We start from the raw sequence: 26646 nt of genomic DNA, 5'->3' as shown, positions 1-26646 counted from the left end.
CAGACCAAAATGTCAAACAAACTGCAGAAAACAAACACAACCCGTCCACTGAAACTATCAAAAAGTGTCACAGTGGCAGAGCTCCGGAGGGAGCGGATAATCCTGTCAAACGTTTTAACAATTTTGGATCCCTTGAGGACCATAGCCATGGTAGGACACATAGCTTGTCTCCCTCAAGGAAGTTGAGGGGTAGATCACCCGTCCATCCTCCAAAGAAATGATATCTTCGCCTATCATACAATGGAACTCCAGAGGACTTAAAACGAATTAAACGGATTTACAAGTACTAGTCCAAGATTTTAAACCGTCAGCGTTGTGTTTACAAGAAACCCATCTGAAACAGACAGATAGTTTTGATCTCTGTCAATTTAATACATACCACTGTTTTTCTCCTCGAAGGGATAGGAATTCTGGTGGAGCATCTATCCTGGTGAGAAACAATGTTATTCATAGCAGAGTACCCCTTAAAACAAATCTCCAAGTCATTGCAGTTCGACTTACATTACAGGCTGCTTTTATGCTGTGCCCTTTGTACATACCGCCAACATCACCTTGTCAACTGTCTGATCTTCAAGCTCTTTATGACCAATTACCTAAACCTTGTTTAATTATGGGGGATTTAAATGGTCACAACCCATTCTGGGGTGATACTAACACCAAAGGTAAATTGCTGGATGATTTCATCTCCAATAACGATTTATGCATTTATAATGATGGTTCACGTACGTATTTACATCCTGGCACAGGAACATATTCAGCTCTTGACTTGTCTATTACTGACTCTGACCTACTGAATGAATTTGAATGGTCTGTCCTCGACGACCTCTGTGGAAGCGACCACTTCCCAACAATCTTAAATCCTGTAAATCCATCTGATGTTCCTCCTTCGTCAAGATGGAATTTTAAAAAGGCTAACTGGTGTTTATATGAAGCTATTTGTACTGCTAAACTCAAGCCTGAACGTTTTCATGATATTCCTGATGCCATAAAATGCTTTTCAGATGAACTAAAGAGCATAGCTGACGAATGTATTCCTAAGTCCTCTGCAGTTCCTCACATCCGAAAACCATGGTTCAACGATGATTGCAAACAGGCTAGGAAGGCACGGAAGAAAGCTGAACATTATTTCCGTCGCCATCCTATGGTCCACAATTTAGACAAATTTAAAATTTTGAATGCTAAAGCAAGACGTACTTTCAAGCAAAGCAAACGTCAATCTTGGCAAAATTATGTCTCCAAACTTAATTCGCGTACTCCGATATCAAAGGTGTGGAATATGATGCAGAAAATTAAGGGTAAGGGATCCAAATGCAGCATCCACCATCTTAAAGACGGAAACCAGTTATTGACTAATAAATGTGATATTGCAAATAAACTTGGTGAGACGTTGGCCAAACATTCTTCCTCATCTTTCCTCAGATAATGGGGAAGATTACAATGAAACTTTTTCGATACATGAGCTTCATGCTGCACTTGACCAGGCTCATGATACTGCTACAGGAGCTGATAACATACATTATCAACTTCTGAAGCCTTTACCAGAATCCGGTTTAGAGACCCTTTTAAATATATTTGATAATATTTGGACTTACGGGAAATTTCCGTCTTCATGCCGTGATGCTATAATTGTTCCAATTCCTAAACCTGGACGTGATCATACCGATCCATCCAATTATAGGCCCATTTCACTAACTAGCTGTGTTTGCAAAACCATGGAACACATGATACATAATAGACTTGTTTGGTACTTGGAACAAATAACCTTATAACAAATATACAATGTGGTTTGCGTAAAAACAGAAGTACTGTCGATTACCTCGTGCGTTTGGAATCATTTGTAAAAAAATCATAAACAACATGCTGTGTCTATCTTTTTCGATCTTGAGAAAAAGGTGAATACTATTGAAAGACAACTGCAGTTGTGTTTGAATAAAATTAACAAGTGGTGATAAATATTAACTCACTCACTCACATGTATCATGTTTTCTTATTGCTTTATCCCAAATGAACGTATCAAATCAGGAAAAGGTTTATTTTTGATTGCTTTTTAACAAGCGATAACAAAATCATCTATGCGAGTTGTCATGGTATACTAGTTAAAAACTAAAAGTTTAAATGTAAAATAAAGATTAAATTTTCATGTCTTATATAAGCTGGTCCCATACACTTATTGTTTTTACTACTGATTAACTTCAGCTGTAAAGACTAGAAAGTTTAAAAAAGACTTACAAACATTTGTCTCCCAAGGAGAACTGTGTCGGTGCCTTCTATCACTATGAGAGTGCCCCAACTAGCTAGGCCCTTTCCAGAGACCTAACTGATATGATCGTGATCCCTTGCTCATGAAATTTCTGCTTGCCCCTAGCCTCATGAAATTGTGCAGGGAATCCTACTGAGGCAACGACAGGATATGAACTCACAAAGCTCAGCTGTGCAATGGAACAGCCACCACTACACACGACATCAGAATCACTGCTACCATTACATGGGACATCACAACCACTGCAACCACTGCATCGGACATCACAACCACAGTCACCTCTACAGGAGACACCAGAAACACAGGCACCACCACATGGGACATCAAAACCACAGGCACAACTACATGGGACTCAAGTCAAGTCAAGTCAAAAGGTTTATTGTACAAAAGGCCTCCGGCCCATATACAAGAGAGTATGTATATAACAAAAAGTTACACACAGGGAGTAACACGTTCTTTAAGCAATTCTTTTCTTTTAGCTAATGCATGTTTAATATATAGTGAAAGGTTTAATATTTGAGATTCGTTCTTAGCAGTAAAAACATATACGAAAGCTTGCGATGGTTTCATCTTTATCAAATGATCTTTAATATATTTCTTTCGAAGGTCACTATAAAATGGACAGACGAACACAAAGTGAATTTCATTCTCTGTTTCTATATTGCATAACTGACAAATTCGTTGGGATTTTGCAATGGACACCTTTCGTCCCTTATTTTCGACAAGGTCTAATAAACCTAGTCGATATTTAATAAAATGGTTCCTTAAAGTTTCCGTCGTGAGTATTGATAAATAAATTTCTGGTTGGAATACAGTCTTGAAAGTTCTGTAATTAGCGTAACGTGAGCCATCTTCTACAGTTGAATGCCTTTCCTGGTAAAACATATTTGCAGACCGCGTTCTAAATTCCTTAAGAAACATGTCTACACTTCCAACTGATTGACATAACCATATGAAATCATAACCATGGGAAAATAGAAGATTCCTTATATGCGTTACCCATGTATTTTTCCCCATGTTATCTAAATGTAAAAGCATATTATATGCTATTGTAGGAAGACGCTGTTCGTGCATATGAAGAAGTTTGAACCAGTATTTTAAACATCTAATTTGGGAATTGATATATATGGGGTATCTACCACATTCACCATATACCATACAATTCGGTGTAGAAGACCCAACACTAAGAAATGTTTTACATGCTAATAAATTGACCTTCTCCAAACATTCATACCGCTGGAATCCCCATACCCCTGAGCCGTATAATAAAATTAGTTGTATCTGGCTATCAAAGAGTTTAAAGAATATTTTAGGTGGCATGGGTCCAACTTTATGAACAATTGAAATTACACTCATTAGAGCTTTCTTTGCACGCAATGATAAATCCTTCGTACATTTGTTCAAGTTCATAGTATGTGAAAACCAGATTCCTAAATATGAATAATGATCCACTACATTGACCAGCTGACCATCAAATACCAATCTTTCTTTCAACGCTATTGGACCACCTTTCCTAAAGATCACAATTTTAGTTTTATCTAGATTCACAGATAATTTCCATTCATTTGTGTATGCATTTAGAATATCTAGTTGCCTTTGGAGACCAGCCACAGTATCTGACACTAAAATAACATCGTCTGCAAACAGTAATATCAAAACTTAGATCTGGAAACATTTGGATGCCATTTGAAGCTATTTCAAGATATAATTCATTAATAAAAAGCGAAAATAAGATTGGACTCAGAATACAACCCTGTCTTAAACCCAAAGGGCAATCAAAGAGATCTGTCACACCTACTCTGCAACGAACACATGATCTCACATTACAGTATATTGCTTTTATGATAGCAAATATTTTCCCCTGTAGTCCAGCTTTCCGAAGACATTTCCATAACTTAGGGCGGTCAACTGAATCAAAAGCTTTTTTGAAATCTACAAATGCTACAAACAATTTATGTTTTCGACGTGACAACGTCTTTTGGATAAGTGCGTAAAGAGTAAATATATTATCCGATGTATGATCTGGAACACTTTAACATTTCAATAATTATATCATCTGGGCCTGCTGCTTTCCCCCTTTTTAGGTGATCAATTGCATCAGATATTTCGCTTTCAGCAATAGGCGAATCTAGAACAAGTTCATCAACATCAGTGTAGCGTTCAGTAGAATCATTTTGCATGTCATCAATTTCTGTGTTTAATATTGTTTCATTTAAGAAAACCTTCTTAAAATGACTAAGCCACTGTGTTTTGGATATGTTGTCTTTAGCATGGGCTCCATATTTCAGGGATCGTATTTCTTTCCAGAATGATGACGCGTTGCTCATAGAATTTACTAGTTTGTCTTGTTTACGCCTACTTAAGTCGACTTTGAATTTCCGACAAGAATTCTTATATTTATTTCTACTTCCACAAAATGTCTTCCGGTCAAGACTAGTACGGGTTAGCCTATATCTTCGCAGTGCCTTGTGGGCGTTTCGCCTTGCAGTCCGGCATTCAGCATTAAGAGGGGAGACTTTATCAATGTTACATTTTAGTTCTTTTCTCATACAAGATGATGAATCCAGCATTAATTGAACAAAATCATCAATTGCCTCTTCAATGCTATTATCAAGTTTACAGAAGAATAGTTGTGTAGTAGACGTGATTCCTTCTTGCAGCTTACTCAAATAAATGTCAGATAATTTGTCATTCCATATCAATTTCTGTATAGTGACGCCCTTAGGTGTTAACTTGCTGTTTCTTCGACACATAATTGGGAATCTACAAGTCAATTCTAGAGGTAAGTGATCAGATTCCAGACGATCGCCAATATTCAACATGTTAATATAGTCGAAGAAGTCAGGAGAACATATGAAGTAATCATTAACGCTAGCTCCTTGATTACCACAATAGGTAAATTCTCCCAGCTTATCTCCATAAACTCTCACGTTGACAATAAACAATTGGAATGTATACAACATATCTAACAATAATTGGCCAAATTTGTTAATAATGGTATCATGATTTCCGATCTCCAACTGATATGCTTTCATCATCAGGAAATACACAGCTACTATGAGTATCATCGTTTTGTAAATCGCCTAAAGGATTATTCAATTCCCCTGTACGAGCATTCAAATCTCCACATATCACAGTCATAGAATCTCTAAAATCGACTGATTATCTAACAAAAACCCTTCCATCTGTGCAATACTACAGTCTGAGCTCACATGGTTATAGTATGGCGAGCCAGCTGGTGGTATGTACGTACATATCAAGTTGACACTTTTATCGGTTTTAAGTAACACTTTTGATATGTTAGAGCACAGGAGGTTGTGAACCTCTGATTTAATCATCGTACAGAATTTACTTACTGAATGATGGACACACACAAACACACACACACCACCACCACCACCACCACCACCACCGGACTCCACAATCACAGTCACCACTACATGTGACATCACAACGACATCCACCACTATACGGGACACCAAATCACAGTTACCACTACATGGGGCATGACAACCACACACACCACTACATGGGGCACAAGGAAAACAACCACCGCTACATGGGACATCACTACCACTGAAACCATTACATGGGACAACACAATCGCATCCACAACGACATAAGACACCAGAACCAAATCCACAACTACACTGGACATTACAACCACAGGAACAACTACATGGGACACAACAATCACAGTACATAGGACATTACAACGACATCCACCACTATATGGGACACCACAGTCACATCCACCACTACATGGGACATCAGAACCACATCTATGACATGAGACACCCCAATCAGAGCCAACACTACATGGGAGATGGCAAAAACATCCACCACAAAATAGGACATTACAACCACAGCAACTACTACATTGGACATCACAATCACAGAGACCACTACATGGGACACCACAACTACACCTGCCACTACATGGGACACCACAACTACAACCACCACTACATTTGACACCTGAACAAAAGCCACCACTACATAGGAAATTACAATCACAGCCACAACTTCTTGTTACACAACAAACAGCCACCACCACATGGGATATCAAAACAAATGCCACCACTACGTGGGACATTACAATCAGATCGACAACTACAGTGGACATCGCAACGACATCCACCACTATCTGCGAAATCACAATCACAGCACACTCTTTAAGGGACATCACAACCACAGACACTATATGGGAAATTACAACAACAGCCACCACTACATCGGATATGAGAAACACAGTGAACACTACATAGGACATCAGAATCCAAGCCAAAACTACATAGGACATCACAAATACAGTCACCACTACATAGGACATCACAACGACGTCAACCACTAGATGGGACACAAGAACAAGCCACCACTACATGGGACATTACAAGCAGAGTTACAACTACATGGGACACCAAAATCCCAGCCACCAGTATATTAGACATGACAACGACATCCACAACTGTATGGGACACCACAATCACATCCACCACTGCATGGGACATGACAACCACAGACACCACTACATGGGACTTTACGACCATAGTCACTACTACATGGGACATCACAACCACAGCCACCATTAAATCTGACACCATAATCACAACCACATACATGGGACACTAGAACACAAGAAACCACTACATAGGACATTACAACGACAGCCACCACTACGTGAAACACCACAATCACATCCACTACTACATGGCACATCACAACTACAGACACAACTACAAGGGACATCAGAACCACATCTACCACTACATGAGACACTACAATGAGAACCACCATTACATGGGACATGGCAACCACATTCAACATAACATGGTATATAACCACACCCACCACTGCATGGGACAGAACAATCACAACCACCACTACATTGGACACCACAACTATACCTAATACTACATGGGACATCACAACCACAATCCCCACTACATGGTAGATCAGAACCATAGCCACCACTACATGGGACACCAGAATCACAGCCACCACTAAATGGGATATGACAATCACAGACACCACTATACTTTACATCAGAACCACAGCCAACAATAAAAAGGAACATTGCAACCACAGCCACTGCGTGTGACACCAGAATCACAGCTACCACTACATTTGACACCGCAAATACATTAAACACTACATAGAACATCACAACCATATGTACAACTACACGGGACATAAGAACCAGATCCACCACCACATAGGATATCAAAACCACAGCAAACACTTCATGGTATATCACAACCAAAGAAACATCTACACGGGACACCAGAAACACAGGCATCACTACATGGAACATCACAACCCTTGACAACACTACATAGGACAATCACATCTACAGCGACATAAGACACCAGAACCAAATGAACCACCATATGATTTATTACAACGACAGCCACCACTACATGTGACATGACAACGACATCCACCACTATATGGGACACCACAATCACAGTTACCACTACATGGGACATGACAACCACAAACACCACTACATGGGACACAAGAAACACAGCCACCGCTACATGAGACATCACAACCACTGTAACCACTACATGGGACAACACAATCACATCCACAACAACATACGACACCAGAACAAAATCCACAACTACATGAGACATTACAACCAGAGGAACAACTACATGGGACACGACAATCACAACCACCAATGCATGAGACCTTACAACGACATCCACCACAATCACATCCACCAATATATGGGACACCACAACAAAAGACACCACTATATGGGACACCACAATCACAGCCACTATATAGGAAATTACAACAACAACCACTACTACAGCGGACATCACAAACACAGCCACATCTAAGTAGGACATCACAACTACATCCACCACTACCTTTGGACATCAGTACCACAGCCACCACTACATGGGGCACTAGAATCACAGAAACAACCACTAAGTGGGACACCACAACCACATCCAACACTACCTGGGATATCACAATCACAGGCACCACTATACTTTACATCAGAACTACAGCCAACAATAAAAAGGAACATTGCACCCACAGACACAAGTGCATGGAACACACAACCACTGACACCACTACATGGAACGTCACAATCACAGCCGCCATTGCATGTGACACCAGAATCACAGCTAACACTACATCGGACATCACAACCACAGCCGCCACTACCTTTGACACCACAACCACATCCAACACTACATGGGACATCACAACCATACCTAACACTATATGCTATATTACAAACACAGCCACCACTACATGGGACACCGCAAATACATCCCAAACTACATAGGACATCAAAACCTTATCCACCACTACATACGACATCACAACCACAGCTACCACTGCATGGAACATCACAACCACAGCCACCTTTACATTCACGACGACATAAGACACCAGAACCAAATTAACCACTATATGGGACACCACAATCACAGGACACACTTTACAACAAGAGCCACCACTACATCGGACATCAGAAACACAGCCACCACTACATCTTACATCACAATCACAGCCACCACTATATAGAACATCACGACGACAGCCACCACTACACAGGGCATCACAACCATGTCAACCATTAGATGGGACACAAGGCACCACTACATGGGACATTACAAGCAGAGTTACAACTACATGGGATACCAAAATCACAGCCAAAAGTACATTGGACATGACAACGACATCCACCACTATATGGGACATTACAACCACATCTACCACTACATGAGACACCATAATCATATCCACCACTGTAAGGGGCATTACAGCCACATCCATCACCACATAAGATTTTACAACCACAGCCACTACTACATGGGACACCACAACTATACTTACCACTACATGGGTTATCACGACCACAGACACCACTACATGGGACACCAAATAAACTGACATCATACATACATAGGACATTACAAACACAGCTACAACTGGGACACAACAAACAACCACCACTACATGGGACATCAGAACAAAAGCCATTACTCCAAGGACATTACAACAACACCCACTACTACAGTTGACATCGCAACGACATCCATCACTATCTTGGACACCACAATCACAGTTACCACTACATGGGACATGGCAACCATCACTACATGGGACACTAGAAACACAGACACCGCTACATGGGACATTACAACCACAGGAACCACTACATGGGACATCACAGCCACTGACGCCACCACATGTGACACCACAGTCATATCTACAACAACATGAGAAACCAGAACCACATCACAACTACATGGGACATGACAAAGACAACCACCACTACATGGGACACCAGAACCACAGCCACGACTACATGTAGCGATGGATATGATTCAAATGTCCCATATAGTCGTTGTGATATGTCACACAGCGGTGGATGTGATTCTTGTGTCCATGACATCCGTGGTGGCTGTGCTTGTAATATCTCACATAGTGGTGGACGTGGTTGTGGTGTCCAATGTAGTTATGGCTGTGGTTGATATTTCCAATGTAGTGGTTCTGGTGTCTCATGTCGTTGTGGATGTGATTGTGGTGTCTCATGTAGTGGTGGCTGTAATGTCCTACATAGTGGATAATGTGGTTGTTATATCTCATGTAGTGGTGGTTGGGCTTGAGGTGCTGCATGTAGTGGTAGCTTCGGTTGTGGTGTCCCATGCAGTGGTGGCTGTGGTTTTGATGTCCCATATTGTGGTGGCTGTGGTTGTTATGTCCCATGTTGTGTTTTCTGTAATTGTGGTGTCACATGTGGAGGTGGTTGTGGTTGTGATGTCGAATGTAATTGTGGATTTGGTCGTGATGTCCCAAGTAGTGTTGGCTTTGATTGTGGTGGCCCATGCAGTGGTGGATGTACTTGTAATGTCCCACATAGTGGTAAATGTGGTTGTGGTGTCACATGTAGTGAGGGATGTGATTGTGATGTACCATGTAGTAGTGGATGTGGTTGTGATGACTCATATAGTGGTGAATGTGGTTGTGATGTCCCATGTAGGTGTGACTGTGATTGTTATATCAAATGTGGTGGTGACTGTGATTCTTTTGTCGTATGTAGTGCTGGATGTAGTTGTGATGGCCCATGTAGTGGTGACTTTGATTGTAATGTCCCATATAGCAAAGGATGTCATTGTGGTGTTTCATGCAGTGGTTCCTGTGGTTGTGATATCCCATGTAGTTGAGGATGTGGTTGTGGTGTCGAATGTAGTGGTGAATTTGACTGTGGTGTCCCTTGTAGAGGTGGCTGTGGTTATAATGCCCTATGTAGTGGTGAAAGTGGTTCTGGTGTCTTATGTCCTTGTGGATGTGATTGTGGTGTCCCATGTAGTGGTGTCAGTAGTGATGGTGTCCCATATACTTGTGGCTGTGGTTGTAATGTTCCTTTTTATTTGTGGCTGTACTTCTGGTGTAATGTATAGTGGTGGATGTGATTGATCTCCCATGTAGTGGTGGCTGTTCTTGTGATGTCCCATGCAGTGGTTGGGGGTAGTTGTGGTATCCCACTTAGTGGTGGCTGTGATTCTAGTGTCCCATGTAATGGTGGCTGTGGTTGTGATGCCGATGTAGTGTTAGACGTGGTTGTGATGTCCCATGTAGTGGTGACTTTGGTTCTGGTGTCCCATGTAGTTGTGGACGTTGTTCTGATGTCCCTTGTAGTGATATCTGTGGTTGTGATGTCCCATGTAGTGGTGGCTGTATTTCTAATATCCGATGCAGTGGTAGTTGTTGCAGTTTCCCATATAGGGGCTATGGCTGTAATGTCCCATAGAGTTTTTCCTGTGGTTGTGGTGTCCGAGATAGTGATGGATATCGTTGTGATGTCCCCTCTAGAGGTGGCTGTGATTGTTGTGTCGCAAGCAGTTGTGGCTGTGGCTGTAATGTCTTATGTAGTTTTGGTTTTAGTTCTGGTGTCCCATGTAGTGGCAGCTGTGGTTGTGATGTCCCATGTAGTGGTGGATGTGATTGTGGTGTCCCATATAGTGGTGTAGGTGGTTGTGATGTTCCATGTAGTGGTGGGTGTACTTCTGGTGTCCCATGTAGTAGTGGCTGTTGTTATAATGTCCTATGTAGTGGTGGATGTGGTTGTGATGTCCCATGTAGTGGTGGCTGTGGTTGTGATGTACCATGTAGGGATGGGTGTACTTCTGGTGTCCCATGTAGTGGTTTCTGTGATTGTGTTGTCCCATGTAGTAATGGCTGTGGTAGTGATTGCCATTGTAGTGGTGGATGTGGTTGCAAAGTCCCATACATCGGTGGCTGTGATTGTGGTGTTCTATGTAGTAGTGGTTGTGGTTGTAATGTGCTATTTAGTGATATATGGGGTTCTGATGTCCCATGTAGTTTTTGTCTGTGATTGTGATCTCCTATGTAGTTGTGTCTGTGGTTCTGGTGTCCGATGTAGTGACGGATGTGGTTGTGTGATTTTGGTGTCCCATGGGGGGGTATATATTGTTGTGATGTCCCATCTAGAGGCTGTCTGTGGTTGTGATGTCCCATGTAGTTGTGGCTGTGGCTCTTGTGGATGTGGTGGTGATGTCCCATGGAGTGGTGAATGTGGTTGTGATGTGCCATATAGTTTTGGTTGTTGTTGTGATATCCCTTGTACTGGTGGCTGTGTTTCTTATGTCCCTGTGGCTGTTATGTTCCGTATAGTGGTGGGTGTGATTTTGTGATGTCCCACATAGTGATGGCTGTATTTCTGGTGTCCGGTGTATTGGTGGCTGTTGTTGTGCTGTCCCACGTAGTGGTGGCTGTGTTTGTGTTGTCCCAGGCAGAGGTTTCTGTAACTGTGATATACTATGTAGTACTGGCTGTGTTTCCGGTGTCAAATGTAGTGGTGGTTGTGGTTGTGATGTGACATGTAGCGGTGGTTGCGATGTCTAATGTAGTGGTGGGTGTAGTTGTGGTGTCCCAATATCCTATATAGAGGTGGCTGTGATTGTGATGTTCTATGTAGATGAGGCTGTGGTTGTGATGTGACATGTAATGGTGGCTGTGTTTCTGGTGTCTCATGTACTGGTGGTTGTTGTTGTGATGTCCTATATAGTAGTGTCTGTGGTTGTGATGTTCCATTTAGTGGTTAATGTGGTTCTGGTGTCCCATGTAGTGGTGTCTTTGGGTGGTGATGTCCCATGTAGTGGTGTCTGTGGTTGTAATGTCCCAAATGTCGTATGGTGAATGACATTTGCCAAGAAATCTGTCATTGTGGAGGAGCATGAATTCAATTGCATACTGTCCTCCAGTCTTCTAATGTACTTATGTCAGTTTCAAATATTGTCTTGTTGTGCACATACTTCATTTGAACATCATGACTTGTAGTATGTATCGGTGTTACTCAGGCAGGCAGGTATTGTTGCAAGAGTAACCTAAAGAGCTGAGTTGCCTTCATAAGTGTAACATGTACAGGCAGGTACTACAATTATGAGCATACCTGCCACTCAGAATGCTTTGAACGTTTAGTACATCCAACCCATGGAGATCCAGGTTGGAATTGATCTTCAGCAACTAATGCTTGTTGCAACAGGTGACTAATGGCGTCGGGTGGTCAGACTCTCTGACTTGGTTCCCACATATCATCGCATCCCAAATGCGTGTTTTTAACAAAGACACAGTGAACTACTTTTCAGAATTGCTGAGGAAGCAGGTCACTTTTGTTGTGAAGCAAGTGACATGTAGGACAGGACTGTTGTTTGTAAATGGATATTAGACAGTGTCATAGTGAGCTGAACACGCAAAAGTCATGGTAATGACATGAAAAGTTTGTTTAGATAGTATTAAGTGTGACTGTATCACAGTGACGAAGATCATCTGCCCCAGGTGGAATTAGCTGATTTTTAATGTACAGTTTCCACCCTTGTAGGAGAAGGAATGACTGTCTGAAAAAAAATGTCTGGCCGAAAGGGTCTACATATTGTCCAGCCAAAGGAATCAACAAACAACATGGTTCACAGAATTTGAAAAAGGTATGCTCTCAACGAATGAATGAAAGATATTGACATACTACAATCAAGCTATGATATTCCAACCTGGTTCTACAAGAATGGTAACTAGACTTCGACTGCCACTGAGATGGATGGTTTACACGTAACCACTATAAAGAAGAACAAAACAAAAACAACTGGTTTTGCAAATGTTTACCGACAACAAAGTCACCTTTCTTTCACCAGATTGGCGAAGATTGATGCCATTTTGAAAAACAAGGAGACAAATCAGCGAGAGCTTCATGATGCTCTGGAGATCAAGATATCGACCCTTAGAGAGGAATTCAATCAAACTACAACTGATCTCAAGAAACTTAAAGCTGACAAGGACTATGTTTGGTCGAAGGAAGGTAACAAAATCCAGTACAATTTTAATGAAGAGACTATTCAGAGCTTACAACATGCGATCGCATCTGTTCACAACCAGATGCTGGAAGATGCTGAGGCCATGATCACATCAGAAATTGAACGTTTAAAACTGAGAAACAAACAAACATATCAGGATTCAGGATTCTTCTGAAGGCTCCTGGGAGACAGTGAGGCAATATGTTTCTAATGAATTTGCCGACAATTCTGACGATGATCGGGCAATTTTCCGTGCAAACAGTAGAGCTGTCAGGAAATTGCGACAGAAGCGTGGAAGATACGCCCCGTATGCAAGTAGTGCACCTCGCAGGACTTCAACGGTTACTCGACCCGTGCAGCAACTGGCTAGTGTTTCTAACGGTCCTCAGCATATCCAGTCAGTTAACCAGCCCTTTCGTACCAGAGGTCAGCGTTCAGGAACAGGTTTTGCCTGTGGCGGAAGTCAAGGAACACAAACCGGAACTACAGCAGGTCAGTGGGCCTAGTGAGCAGAAACAGGACTTATCAGTTAAGTGTACTTTTCACGAATGTTCAAATGCTGTCGGTGATGTTTATACTGAAAGTCTTACTGAAAACTATGCAGAATATGAACAGGGAATGTCGGAGATTTGGTTAAGGGCCGGCTTAAAAGCTTAAAAGTTTTGCATTTTGGAAATCTATTGGTTCCTCAAAATTTGTACTAGATACCATTGAAAATGGCTATAAAATTCCTTTTTTAACCAGACCTCCTAATATGTTTTCCAGAAACAACCAGTCGGCAATACAGTACGCACGTTTTGTTACAAAAGCTATTGATGAACTGAAGAAGAAAAAATTGATTTGTGAATGTGACACGCCCCCTGTTGTCGTCAACCCTCTTTCTGTATCAATGCAGTCCTCAGGCAAAAAACGTTTGATTTTGGATCTGTCGAAAGTGAATGATTATGTTTTAAAGTCTAGTGTGAAATATGAGGATTGGAAAACGGCTTTATTCTATATACGTCAGAATGACTATTTAGTTAAATTTGACATACATTCGGCATATCACCACTTTGACATTTTCTCGTCTCATACCGAGTTTCTTGGTTTTGCTTGGCCAGATAGTACTGGTAGGATACATTTCTACAAATTTCTGGTGTTGCCATTTGGCTTGACTTCGGCACCATACGTATTTACTAAGGTTACGAGACAGCTTGTGAAGAAATGACGGGCAGAAGGTTACAGAATTATCACTTTTTTGGATGATGACATATTATCAGGAGATTCGAATTTGCATACACTTGCTATAGGTTCTACAGTCAAAGAAGATATTATTGCCTCTGGTTTTGTACCAAAGGTAGAAAAGTCCTTGTGGTCTCCCTCACAATCTTTGGAGTGGTTAGGCTTTAGCATTGATACTACAACAATGTCATTGAGTGTGCTTAACAGGAAAATTGACAAGCTTGTCTCTACTATACGTCATGTACAGAGCCTTAGTTCGAGTCTGGTACCAGTGAGGAATGTAGCTTCTGTTGTAGGGCAGATCATTTCTATGAAATTAGTGCTTGGTGGCCTTGCTCAATTAATGACTAGATCTTTGAGTATGGATATTGTTACTGCTAGGTCTTGGAGGAGTAAAATAAGACTCACCGACTGCAGTAAGCATCAGTTACAGTTTTGGCTGGACAACATTTGGCGTTGTGTGTCAAGACGTTCGATTCAATCAGCAGGTATGAGGAAGTTAGTGTATTCAGATGCTAGTGATATGGGGTATGGCGGTTATTGTGTAGATGTGAACAAGGTGGTGTCACATGGCCAGTGGTCTGAAGAAGAGCGTGGTTATAGTTCCACATGGCGTGAACTTCAAGCAGTGAACATGGTTTTGAACAGTTTAGCATCAGGCTTAAGACATGAAAGGGTCAAGTGGTTCACTGATGATCAAAATGTGGTTAACATAGTTGAAAGAGGTAGCATGAAATCAAATTTGCAATCTATTGCGTTGCAAGTTTTCAATATTTGTTTTGACAACAACATAGATTTGCAAATCCAGTGGATCCCTCGCAATGAAAATGAAGAAGCTGATTTTCTCATTCGACTGGAGAATCATGACGACTGGGGGATTAGCGAAAGTATGTTTCGGAGTATTGACAAGAAATGGGGACCACACCAGGTTGATCGATGTGCTTCATACTACAATGCGAAGCTGACTACTTTTAACTCCCGTTATAGCAATCCAGGGTGTTCGGCTGTAGATTGCTTCACTGTGAGTTGGAGAGGAGTCATGAACTGGGTTGTCCCCCCTGTGTGTTTGATACCCAGGGTTATTGGATATATGGCTGAATGTAAGGCTGTTGGCACGTTTGTTGTTCCAGAGTGGAAGTCGTCTAATTTCTGGCCAATATTGTGTTCACAATCTCAATACATACCACTAGTGAAAGAATGTATATATCTGCCAAGGTCAAGAGAAGCATATGTTGCTAGTAGGATAAGGGGAGGTCTGTTTGGTGAACACGATTTAGATTTTAACATGTTAGCACTGTTGCTTGATTTTCGTTAATGTTGATGTCTCTGTTACAGGTGTGTTTCATGACGTTTATGAAGATGAGATTGATTGTCTCCCTTCTCATGTTCGGGATCTCGCATATGAACTGCCTGATTTGATATCTCATGCAAGAACTGATTCCACAACCAAGAAGTATAGTATGGCTTATGCTGCATGGAAAAGGTGGCCAAGGAATAACAATATGTCTGATGCGCTGCCTATTTCTCATTTGCATTGTGCAATATATTTGTTGTCCATTGTGCAAGAAAGTGATTCAGTGTCTCCTGCTTTGAATGCTTGTTATGGCTTGAGACATGCTCATTGCAGTGTTGGCTTGGTCAGTCCAACAGAGAATGGTTTAGTTAAAAATGTTGTTGAAGCTGCAAAGAGAAAGCTTGCTCGAAAGGTGGTTAAGAAAGAACCAGTTACAGCGGCTGTTTTAGAACAATTTTGTGATGCAAGAGGTCATAGTGATTCTCTAATGGATTTGAGAATATTAGCAATTTGTTTACTTGGCTATGCAGGATTTCTTTGATCGGCTGAATTATTGAATATTACTCGAGCTGATATTTTACTTTATCAGTCTCATATGATGTTGTTTATTGAGCAATCCAAAACAGATATTTATAGAGATGGTGCCTGGCTAGTTATTGGTCGGACTAATACAAAATTGTGTCCGGTAAGTTGTTTGGAAAGGTATTTGGTTCAGGCCAAAATTGATCCTAATTCTGATTGCTTTCTATTCAGGAATGTGTCTAAATGTGCCAGTGGTTATAGACTAAGAAAAGATAATACGCCTATGTCATATAGTAGGTTGAGGGAATTATTTTTAGAAGCTTTCAGTCCTTTTGTTGACAACATTAAGAAATATGGAGTACACAGTTTGCGTAGTGGTGGGGCTACTGCAGCAGCTAACAATGGAGTTCCAGATAGGATGTTCAAGAGACACGGACGCTGGCGAAGTGACAAAGCTAAAGATGGATACATCAAGGATAGTTTAGAAAACAGGCTAAAGGTTTCCCTCTCTCTCGGGCTCTGACTTTCTTTGATTCTCTTGGCCGTGTAGCGCACAGCGAGCCCTGTGTTGATATAATGTGTTGTGTTGTCTGTTGGAGTGGAATGTGGGGGCTGGAGAAATGTTATTTCCTTCGGTTGAAGAATGAATGAGAAGGAAATTGCTTTCTCCAGGGCATGTAACTCTGGACAGGGTAGTTGTGTTGATTGGTAGATGGCGCTGCAATATGGGTATAAAAAGGTAGTGTAAGCCGAGTACGTCATTCTGGCTTCACGTGCAGCTACGGTCAGTTGGCTTTTCGAATTGACAAATTTTATAAATTTGTAACATTTACATAATTGTGTGAATAACATAATTTCCTGTGTTGCAGGGATGTGTTTCCTGTTGGCTGAAGAGCCATGAGAATACTTGGCGTCAGTTATGCATGTGTATTTAGTTTCCTGACAACAAGAATTTGGACAGGTGCTGAAGAGACATTATAATACTGCGTCTATGCAATTTATGTATTTTTCTCTGTTAAAAGCTAGAGAGCAGTATGTTGAGAGTGAATGAAATTTTTGCCTACTTTAGGATGTGGAGGCATTATAATACTGAGTTGATAATTAATCCGTGTCACGTGCTAGTTGGAGAAAACAGTTACATCACGAGTTTTTAGGGCTGAAGAGTGCTGTGATACTTCGCTTTGATTGAATGCAATTCACGGGCTGAAGAGCCGTTATAATACTAGGTTGTGATTGAACGGCATGTGTAACAAGGACTGAAGAGCCGATATAAGACTGTTCTGATACTGATGTGGCATCTTTGACATTGTATTAAAGTTGGGTTTATCAATATGGCATGTTTGAACTTGTATTAATGTTGGGTTGTTTCAACACATATATATCTTGTGTATCTCTATATTTAGTTATGAAATGTGTATATATGTTTGATTCTACTCAATTACTGTAAACCCTCCAGTCATATGCTGCTGCTGCTGAGTTTTTCTTCAAAAAGTTTATCTCTGGTTTTACGTGTCGGGCTTCAGCATTGTGTAACTGTGACTTGTTAACATTCAGGGTATAAGTTTATTGTGGGTAAACTGAGATGATGATGATGATGATGATGATGATGATGTTGATGTTGATGATGATGATGATGACGATGATTGTAGTAATAATTTCGGTCGTGTAGCGCATTGCGACGACGATGACGATGACGATGACGATGATGATGATCATCATCATCATGATGATTGTAATAAATCTCTTGGCCGTGTAGCGCACAGCGAGCCCTGTGTTGATATAATGTGTTGTGTTGTCTGTTAGAGTGGAATGTGGGGGCTGGAGAAAGAAGAAAATAATTTAACAGAGGATATTCTTGATTCTTCCTGAATGAAATAGATCGGCTGCCATGCTTGGTCACATACACTGCACCAGCACCAACTGCTAGCTAGCTGCCAAGCCTGTAACAAAATATTGATGTTTACTGTGCATATGCCTCAATTGTTCAGAGTACTGTTGGCCAGCAATAGTCAATACACCAAAGTTTACTTGCCACTGCTCCTGTAACCATACCATAGGTGAGGACTCCTCATCTGACCAATCAGGTCTCTTTGTTTGTTGAAGTAAGAACGGACGGGCCTACTGCAAGTCTGTTGGTCAAGCCCATATATTGTTTTGCAAAATTAGTTAGATGCACCACTTCAAACGAGAAGGCGTGGTGCAAAGGACTGTTGCTTATCAACGAGTGACCTTACTGGTAATGTTATGGCTATGGTTCACTCATCACACTGAAGATCCGGTTTCTCTTCCCCACATGTGTACAATACTTGAAGTCCATTTCTGGTGTCCTGTGCCATGATATTCATGGAATATTTCTGAAAGCACCTTAATCTCTACTCACTTACTGTAGGTCTCCTTACAGCTTTGGTGACAGCATGTTGACCCAACAACCACTGAAAACAGTATGAAAGCTCTAATTCTCGGGATTGTGAATTAAATTGTGCATGTTGTGCAAGTTGTGATGCCACTATTGGAAATTATTTTATGCATGATTTTAAACACATCCAGAATCATCAGTTTAATTGCCCCTCAATACTATTGGCCACAGCTTTGTCCATATATCGCCAAGAATATATACCATGTTATCAATTGTAGCTGCATGATCATTCCACATCCACAGAGATTTACCTTGGTCCTGTATTTGAGGTTTCCTGGGACATATACTCATAATTTTCAGGGGTCCTAGACTACAAAATTGGTGTCACAGAAACATAAATATTATTATTAATACTATGTTATAATATTGTTGGAATTCAGTTACTGTTACTATCATGATCATCACATTATTACAGGAAATTAATTGTTAATTAAGGGTGTGTGATGGTAATATTTATCGAGTTACATGTACAATGTGAATGACACCGCCACTAAAATCAATGAACAAAATGAAACCCCTCATGTGCACACCAACACACACACCAACACACACAGACAAACACACACACAAATAAACACACCAACACCTACACACACGAACACACACACGAACACACATACACACCAGCACACGAACACACATACACACCAGCACACACACACACACACACACAAAAGCACACACACACACAAAAGCACACACACACCAGCACACACCCAAACACATATACGGACACCAACACACACAAGAACACACCAACACACACCCCAACACACACACAAAAAGCACACAAACACACACTCCAACACACAAACACAGTCACACTAACACACCAACCAACCCACATCAACACACACAACACACCAACACACATCTAGACACAATCCAAAACCCACACACCAAACACATATATGAACACCAACACACACCCCAACACACACCCTAACACACACAAAACAGAGATACACACGAACACACCAACATACTCACAAACAGACACACCAAGACACTCACCAAAACACACACCAACACCTCACAACACCCACCAACACACCAAAACACACACCAACACACAACCACACACAACACACACACCAACACACACACACCAAAACATACCAAAACAGACACATTAAGGCACACAAACAAAACACACACAGTACACACATACACATCAACACAAACACTAACAGGCACACCAACACACACAAACACACACACGTCCGCTAACATAAACACAGGAACACACAAACACACACCAATACACCAACACATAAAACACACAGCCAGAAACACACATCAACACACACCGAATTACACACCCCAGCACACACACAACACACACCAACACACCCACTAACACACCCACTAACACACCCAAACACACAAGAACACACACACAAACAAATCTACACTCACACACCAACACAACAACACCTAAACACACATACCCACACCAACACACACACACACCAACACACACAACACAAACATCCAACGTACACACACAAACAATCACACACACAACAGGCACACGCAAGAACACACAAAACCAACACACTCACACAAACTCACCCACCAACACACACAGACAGACACACCTACATACACACACCCACACACAGCACACCAACACACACTCCAACACACAACCACACAGAAACTAATACACCAACACACCCACGAACACACACCAGCACCCAGACCAACACACCTACAGACACACCAACACACCTACACACTCAAACATACCAACACAAACACCCTCATACAAACACACCCACCACCACACACACAAACAGACACACAACACAACACAACAAAACACACACATGCGGACACACAAACACACCAACACACACAATAACACGCCAACAAACACACAGCAACACACACGCACCAACACACACGCAAGAACACACACGAACAACTACATACAACAACACACACATCAAAACACTTATGCCAACACATACACCAAGACTCTAACAAACACACCAACACACAAAGACACAACAACTACACACTCCAACAAACACACTGAAACACACAGCAACTCACACACACTCCAACACACTCATACCAACACACAACAACCAACACCCATACACCAAAACACAAACCAACACACCAACACACACAATCCAACATACACAATCAACACCCACACACCAACACATAGACACATCAGCATACACACACACCAACACACCAACACCGAGAGAGAGAGACACACCAACACACACGAACACCCACACTAATACGACCACACCAATACACAAACACCACAACAAACTGCAACACTCACACATAAACACACTTACAACAGCACAATTCCACCAACACACACACTCTAACACATACCAACACACACACACACACCACAGCACACAACCTCCCACACAACACACACTAACACACAAGAACACCAACAAAAACGCGAACACACTAACACACCAACACGCACCTACATACAACCACGGACAAACAAATACAAGAACACACAAAACCAACAACCTCCCACAAACAAATCCAACACCACACAAACAAACACACACACAACAGAGTAACACACACACACTTACATACACACACACACCAACAAACAACCACACACACCAAACCAACACAAATAGACACAACAACAAATATAAACACATCAACACACTCACACCAACACACAACAACCAACACCCACACACCAAAAACAAACCAACACACACCATCTAACACTCACATCAACACAAACACACCAACACATACATCCACCAACATAGACACACCAACACACTCCAGCAAACACAGGAACACACCAAGGCACAGCAACAAACACACACTCCAACACACACACACACAAACCACAATACACAAACAAACACACTTACAGACACACCAACGCACAAACACACAGACCATCACATACACAACACGCACACACACCAACACACAAAAAGCAAGAAACTCACACATAAGCATCCATGACACACACCAAAACACCAACACACACACTACACACCAACACACACAGACACACTTACATACACACAACAACACACAAAACACACACACCAACCCACAACCACACACAAACAAATACACCAACACACCAACAAACACACACCAACACACTCATACGCACACACATCAACACATACATACACCAACACAAACACATGAACACTATCAAACCAACATACGAACACATACACCAGGACACTAACAAACAAATCAACACAGGCAAACACACGGTACAACAGCAGTCACCAAAACACTAACACACACCAACACCCACACCCACACACCAACACAGCAAGACACACACATATTAACAAAAAAAATACAAGCACAAACACACCAACACACACATACACAAACACACTCTAACACACATAAACCAATACACCAACAAACACATCAACACACTCCAACACACACACCAACACACACAGACTGACGCATCGAAACATTCACACAAATCCACAAATGCACACACCAACACAGAGACACCAAAACACACAGACAAGCACACAAACACACATACACACCAACACACATACTAACACAAAAAGCACACCAACACATTCCAACAAGCCAACATACACACCAACGCATTGGAACACATTAACACACTCCAACACACACACACAGAGGCACACATCAACACATAAGCAGTTACAGACACACCAACACACACAACACTCGAAAGACACACAAACCAACACAAACACACACTAACACGCACACACCGACACACACTAACACATACACCAACATACCCACACTAACACACGCCAAGACACACAAAAAACACCAACACACCAACACACAACACACACACTCCAGCAGAGCCACTTCAAATCAAACACACCTTAAGAACAAACATAACACACACACACACACACACACCAACAAACATACCAACACACAACAACACACCAATAAACACAGAGACACACATACATACACACATACAACACACACACACACACACACACACCAACAAACATACCAACACACAACACATACCAACACACACAAACACACACTAACACAAAAAACACGGACACCAACACACACACCCCACAACACACACACACTCTAACACACACAAAGGCACACACACCAACACACACATCAACACACTTACAGAGACATTAACACACCCCATTACCTACAAGAACACTGGCACCCGTGGCGAGCCACCTCCTCGTGGTGGGTGCTGGGTAACGCCAAGAGCTCGCCGACACCCCCGTTGTGGACCCGGGGGGATATTTGGTCCACCAACCCGTTTGCCGTGGGTTGCGGCCCTGTGTCGGCGGAGGAGGGGATCCTGGTGGTTGAGGGCAATAGGGACCTGTAACCGTGTTCCTCTTGCTCAATATACCACTTTGGCCCTGACTTCGCCTAGACGGGTGGTCGAATGGGCCCGGTTCGACCAATCGGCTGGTCATGCCAAGCCCTGTGCATGGACTGTGTATGTGTCATTGCACAAATATTATTTTGAATTGTTCGAATTTTCTTGGCACTACTATTGATCTCTAACGTTTTGGATTGTGAAATATGATAATATGAATTTTGCCTAGAGTCTTATGCCCGAAGGCGGTGGCTCATGGGCCAATCTGGTAGATCAATTATTTATAATTCTTCTGCTGGAGTATATCATCTGAGTATCCTTGGTGCTGCAAGTCGGAGGCCCACTTGTTTTTAGCATTGTCCTTGTGATACTCCGTGGTGGGTGGGGAGCTCAGATGATGAACCATATTAAAGTAACTATGGCTTACACAACCCCCATTAAAAGAAACAAGCGTCAACTTGACAATGATGATGATGAACTACGACCGTCTATTCCGTCCATTGAATACTGGCCACGATTTCTAGTGATCGAGACTCTTGACAAATCACCTTTCAAATTAAACCCATTTGCGGTATCTAAAGGTATACATGGCATAGCAGGTGAGGTACGAAATATCAGACGACTGCGTTCAGGTTCCCTACTTGTAGAATGTAGCAGGAAACAGCAATCAACCAACCTGTTGTCAACTGAGCTCTTTGTTGGAGTCCCGGTTTCAGTTACTCCACACAAGACTCTGAACACGAGCAAAGGCATTGTTAGAGACCGAGATCAATTGTTTGCAGATATGACTGAGTTTGACATCGTATCAGAAATGAAAGATCAAGGGGTGACTTTTGTTAAAAGATTTACAACTCGGATAAACTCAGAAACAAAACCTACTAACACATATCTCTTCCACTTCTCTTCTCCAAGTATTCCAAAATCAGTAAGAGCAGGATATTGTAATATCAGTGTTGACACTTACATCCCCAACCCGCTTAGGTGTTTTAAGTGTCAGAAATATGGACACGGTGTACATACTTGCACATTGTCTGTTGTGTGTGCGCACTGTGGTGAGAAAACACACACAACAGAAGATTGTGACAGTGACTATAAAAAATGCACCAACTGCTCAGGCGATCATTCGTCATTTTCTAAACAGTGTCCAATTTGGAAAGAGCAAATGGAGATAAATAGAATAAAGTTTACTCAAAATATCTCCTTTTCCGAGGCAAAAAAACTGGTAAAGAGATCTGATCTTCCAGAAAGTTATGCTACAGTAGCAAAAACATCATCTGAGTCAAGCTCAAAAAGAACAAAATCATCCACAGGCTGCCAAACTACCTTGACATGGGTGAATTGCGATTCTCCACAACTTTTGTACCCTGCTATATCATCTCAGACTGAGGATTCACTTCCTAGTACCTCAAAGTCGTCTTCTGATCACAAACCATCATCATCTCAGTCACTCTCGAAGTCTAAATCGACAGCTGACAATCAGCAAACTGTTAAAAGTAAATCTAAGCCTAAGTCTGATGCCTCAAAACAACAAAGTGGCAGACCTCCTAAAGGGTCACAAAATAGAATTCAATTGTTCAACAAATATGGGTCTCTTGAAGACATGGACGTTTCTGAAAACGTCCATTCTAGGGCACATAGCTTGTCGCCCTCCAAAAGAGTGCGGGGTAGATCCCCAATAAATCCACCCAAAAGATAGTTTATTCTAATAATATTGTACAGTGGAACTGCAGAGGACTGAGGACTAATTTACATGAATTACAGCTATTAGTCCAAGATTTCACACCTTCAGCCATATGTCTCCAAGAGACATATTTAAAACAAACAGATACATTTGACCTTCGTCATTTTAATGCATATCATTCTTTTTCACCTCCGGGTGATAGAGCCACTGGTGGGTCATCCGTTCTAGTCAGACAAAACGTTATTCAAAGCCCTGTTTCACTAAATACTAATATGCAGGCTGCTGCTGTGAGAATTACTTTACATGTAGCGTTTACACTATGCTCGCTCTATATTTCGCCGTCTTCGACGTTTGCCAAAACTGATCTGCAAGCTCTCTATGACCAACTCCCAAAACCCTGTATTATAATGGGAGATTTAAATGGGCACAACCCACTCTGGGGTAGTGTAAATATAAACACTAAAGGGAAATTGTTGGAGGACTTTTGTTCTGACAATGATTTATGTATTTATAATGATGGTTCCAGTACATATTTCCATCCTGGTACAGGGACTTATTCTGCTCTCGACTTGTCATTGACAAATTCTGAACTACTAAATGAATTTGAATGGTCAGTCCACGATGACCTCTGTGGAAGTGACCATTTTCCTACTATATTAAAAGCTATAACTCCATCCGATGTTCCTCCATCATCAAGACGAAATTTTAAAAAGGCTAACTGGGCTTTATATGAAACACTGTGTGCTGAAAAACTTAAACCCGAACGTTTTATTGACGTTCCTGATGCTATTAAATGCTTTTCTGATGAATTGAACTCCATAGCTGATGAGTGTATACCAAATTCCTCTGCAGTTCCCGAAATTCGAAAACCATGGTTCAACGATGAGTGCAAACAAGCTAGGAAGGCAAGGAAAAAGGCAGAACATTATTTCCGTCGCCATCCTATGGTGCATAATTTAAATAAATTTAAAATTTTAAATGCTAAAGCACGGCGTACTTTTAAACAGAACAAACGCCAATCTTGGCAAAATTATGTATCTAAAATAAATTCTCGGACACCCATGTCCAAGGTGTGGAACATGGTCCAGAAAATTAAAGGTAAAGGTACTAAATCTACAGTCCATCATCTTAAACATGGAGATCAATTGCTTACTGATAAATCAGATATTGCTAATAAACTGGGTGAAACCCTTGCTAAACATTCTTCCTCTTCAAATTATGTTCCAAAATTCCAGCAATATCAAAAACAAGAAGAAAAGAAAACTATTAATTTCAATTCCGATAATGGGGAAGATTATAATGAAACGTTTTCTATTCATGAACTCCATACTGCACTTGATCAAGCTCATGATACTGCTACAGGAGCTGATAACATACATTATCAACTCCTGAAACATTTACCAGAATCCTGTCAGGAAACTCTCCTAAATATTTTTGATGGTATTTGGACATCGGGTAACTTTCCTCCTTCATGGCGTGACGCCATAGTAGTACCAATACCTAAACCTGGACGTGATCATACCGATCCATCCAATTATCGTCCGATTTCATTAACA

At 41.5% G+C, this 26646-nt stretch overlaps 1 protein-coding gene, 1 long non-coding RNA gene and 1 pseudogene across 2 annotated transcripts in view; 2 read left to right on the top strand and 1 right to left on the bottom strand.

Moving 5' to 3' along the window:
* Positions 1-14986: 14986 nt before the first annotated feature.
* Positions 14987-17580, top strand: LOC137258867 (uncharacterized). Its single transcript, XM_067796564.1, has 3 exons — positions 14987-16099; positions 16155-16306; positions 17509-17580. Exons 1-3 carry the CDS (start codon positions 15008-15010, stop codon positions 17528-17530), a joined length of 1266 nt encoding a protein of 421 aa, XP_067652665.1. The 5' UTR covers positions 14987-15007; the 3' UTR covers positions 17531-17580.
* On the top strand, positions 16605-17363 carry LOC137258610 (integrase/recombinase xerD homolog; annotated as a pseudogene).
* Positions 17581-18447: 867 nt separating the features above from the next.
* LOC137258221 (uncharacterized) overlaps positions 18448-26646 on the bottom strand; it is a 56608-nt gene continuing 48409 nt past the window's right edge. Inside the window, exon 3 of the long non-coding RNA XR_010954618.1 lies at positions 18448-19071. This is a non-coding gene — a long non-coding RNA (uncharacterized lncRNA). The remainder of the gene's footprint in view (positions 19072-26646) is intronic.

This window comes from Haliotis asinina, chromosome 12 (genome assembly GCF_037392515.1).
Source record: "Haliotis asinina isolate JCU_RB_2024 chromosome 12, JCU_Hal_asi_v2, whole genome shotgun sequence".
Classification (NCBI taxonomy): Eukaryota; Metazoa; Mollusca; class Gastropoda; order Lepetellida; family Haliotidae; genus Haliotis; species Haliotis asinina.
The sequence above is the reverse complement of the archived record's forward strand: the minus strand, read 5'-3'. Positions and strand labels throughout refer to the sequence as shown.

Bases quoted from the DNA above. Each gene is read 5' to 3' on its own strand.
- LOC137258867 (XM_067796564.1), top strand. From the start codon at position 15,008: ATGTCATTGAGTGTGCTTAACAGGAAAATTGACAAGCTTGTCTCTACT. The intron at 16,100-16,154 runs GATTTTAACATG...GATGTCTCTGTT, and splicing joins TGTTTGGTGAACACGATTTA to ACAGGTGTGTTTCATGACGT. The intron at 16,307-17,508 runs GTGGCCAAGGAA...CCTGTGTTGCAG, and splicing joins GCTTATGCTGCATGGAAAAG to GGATGTGTTTCCTGTTGGCT.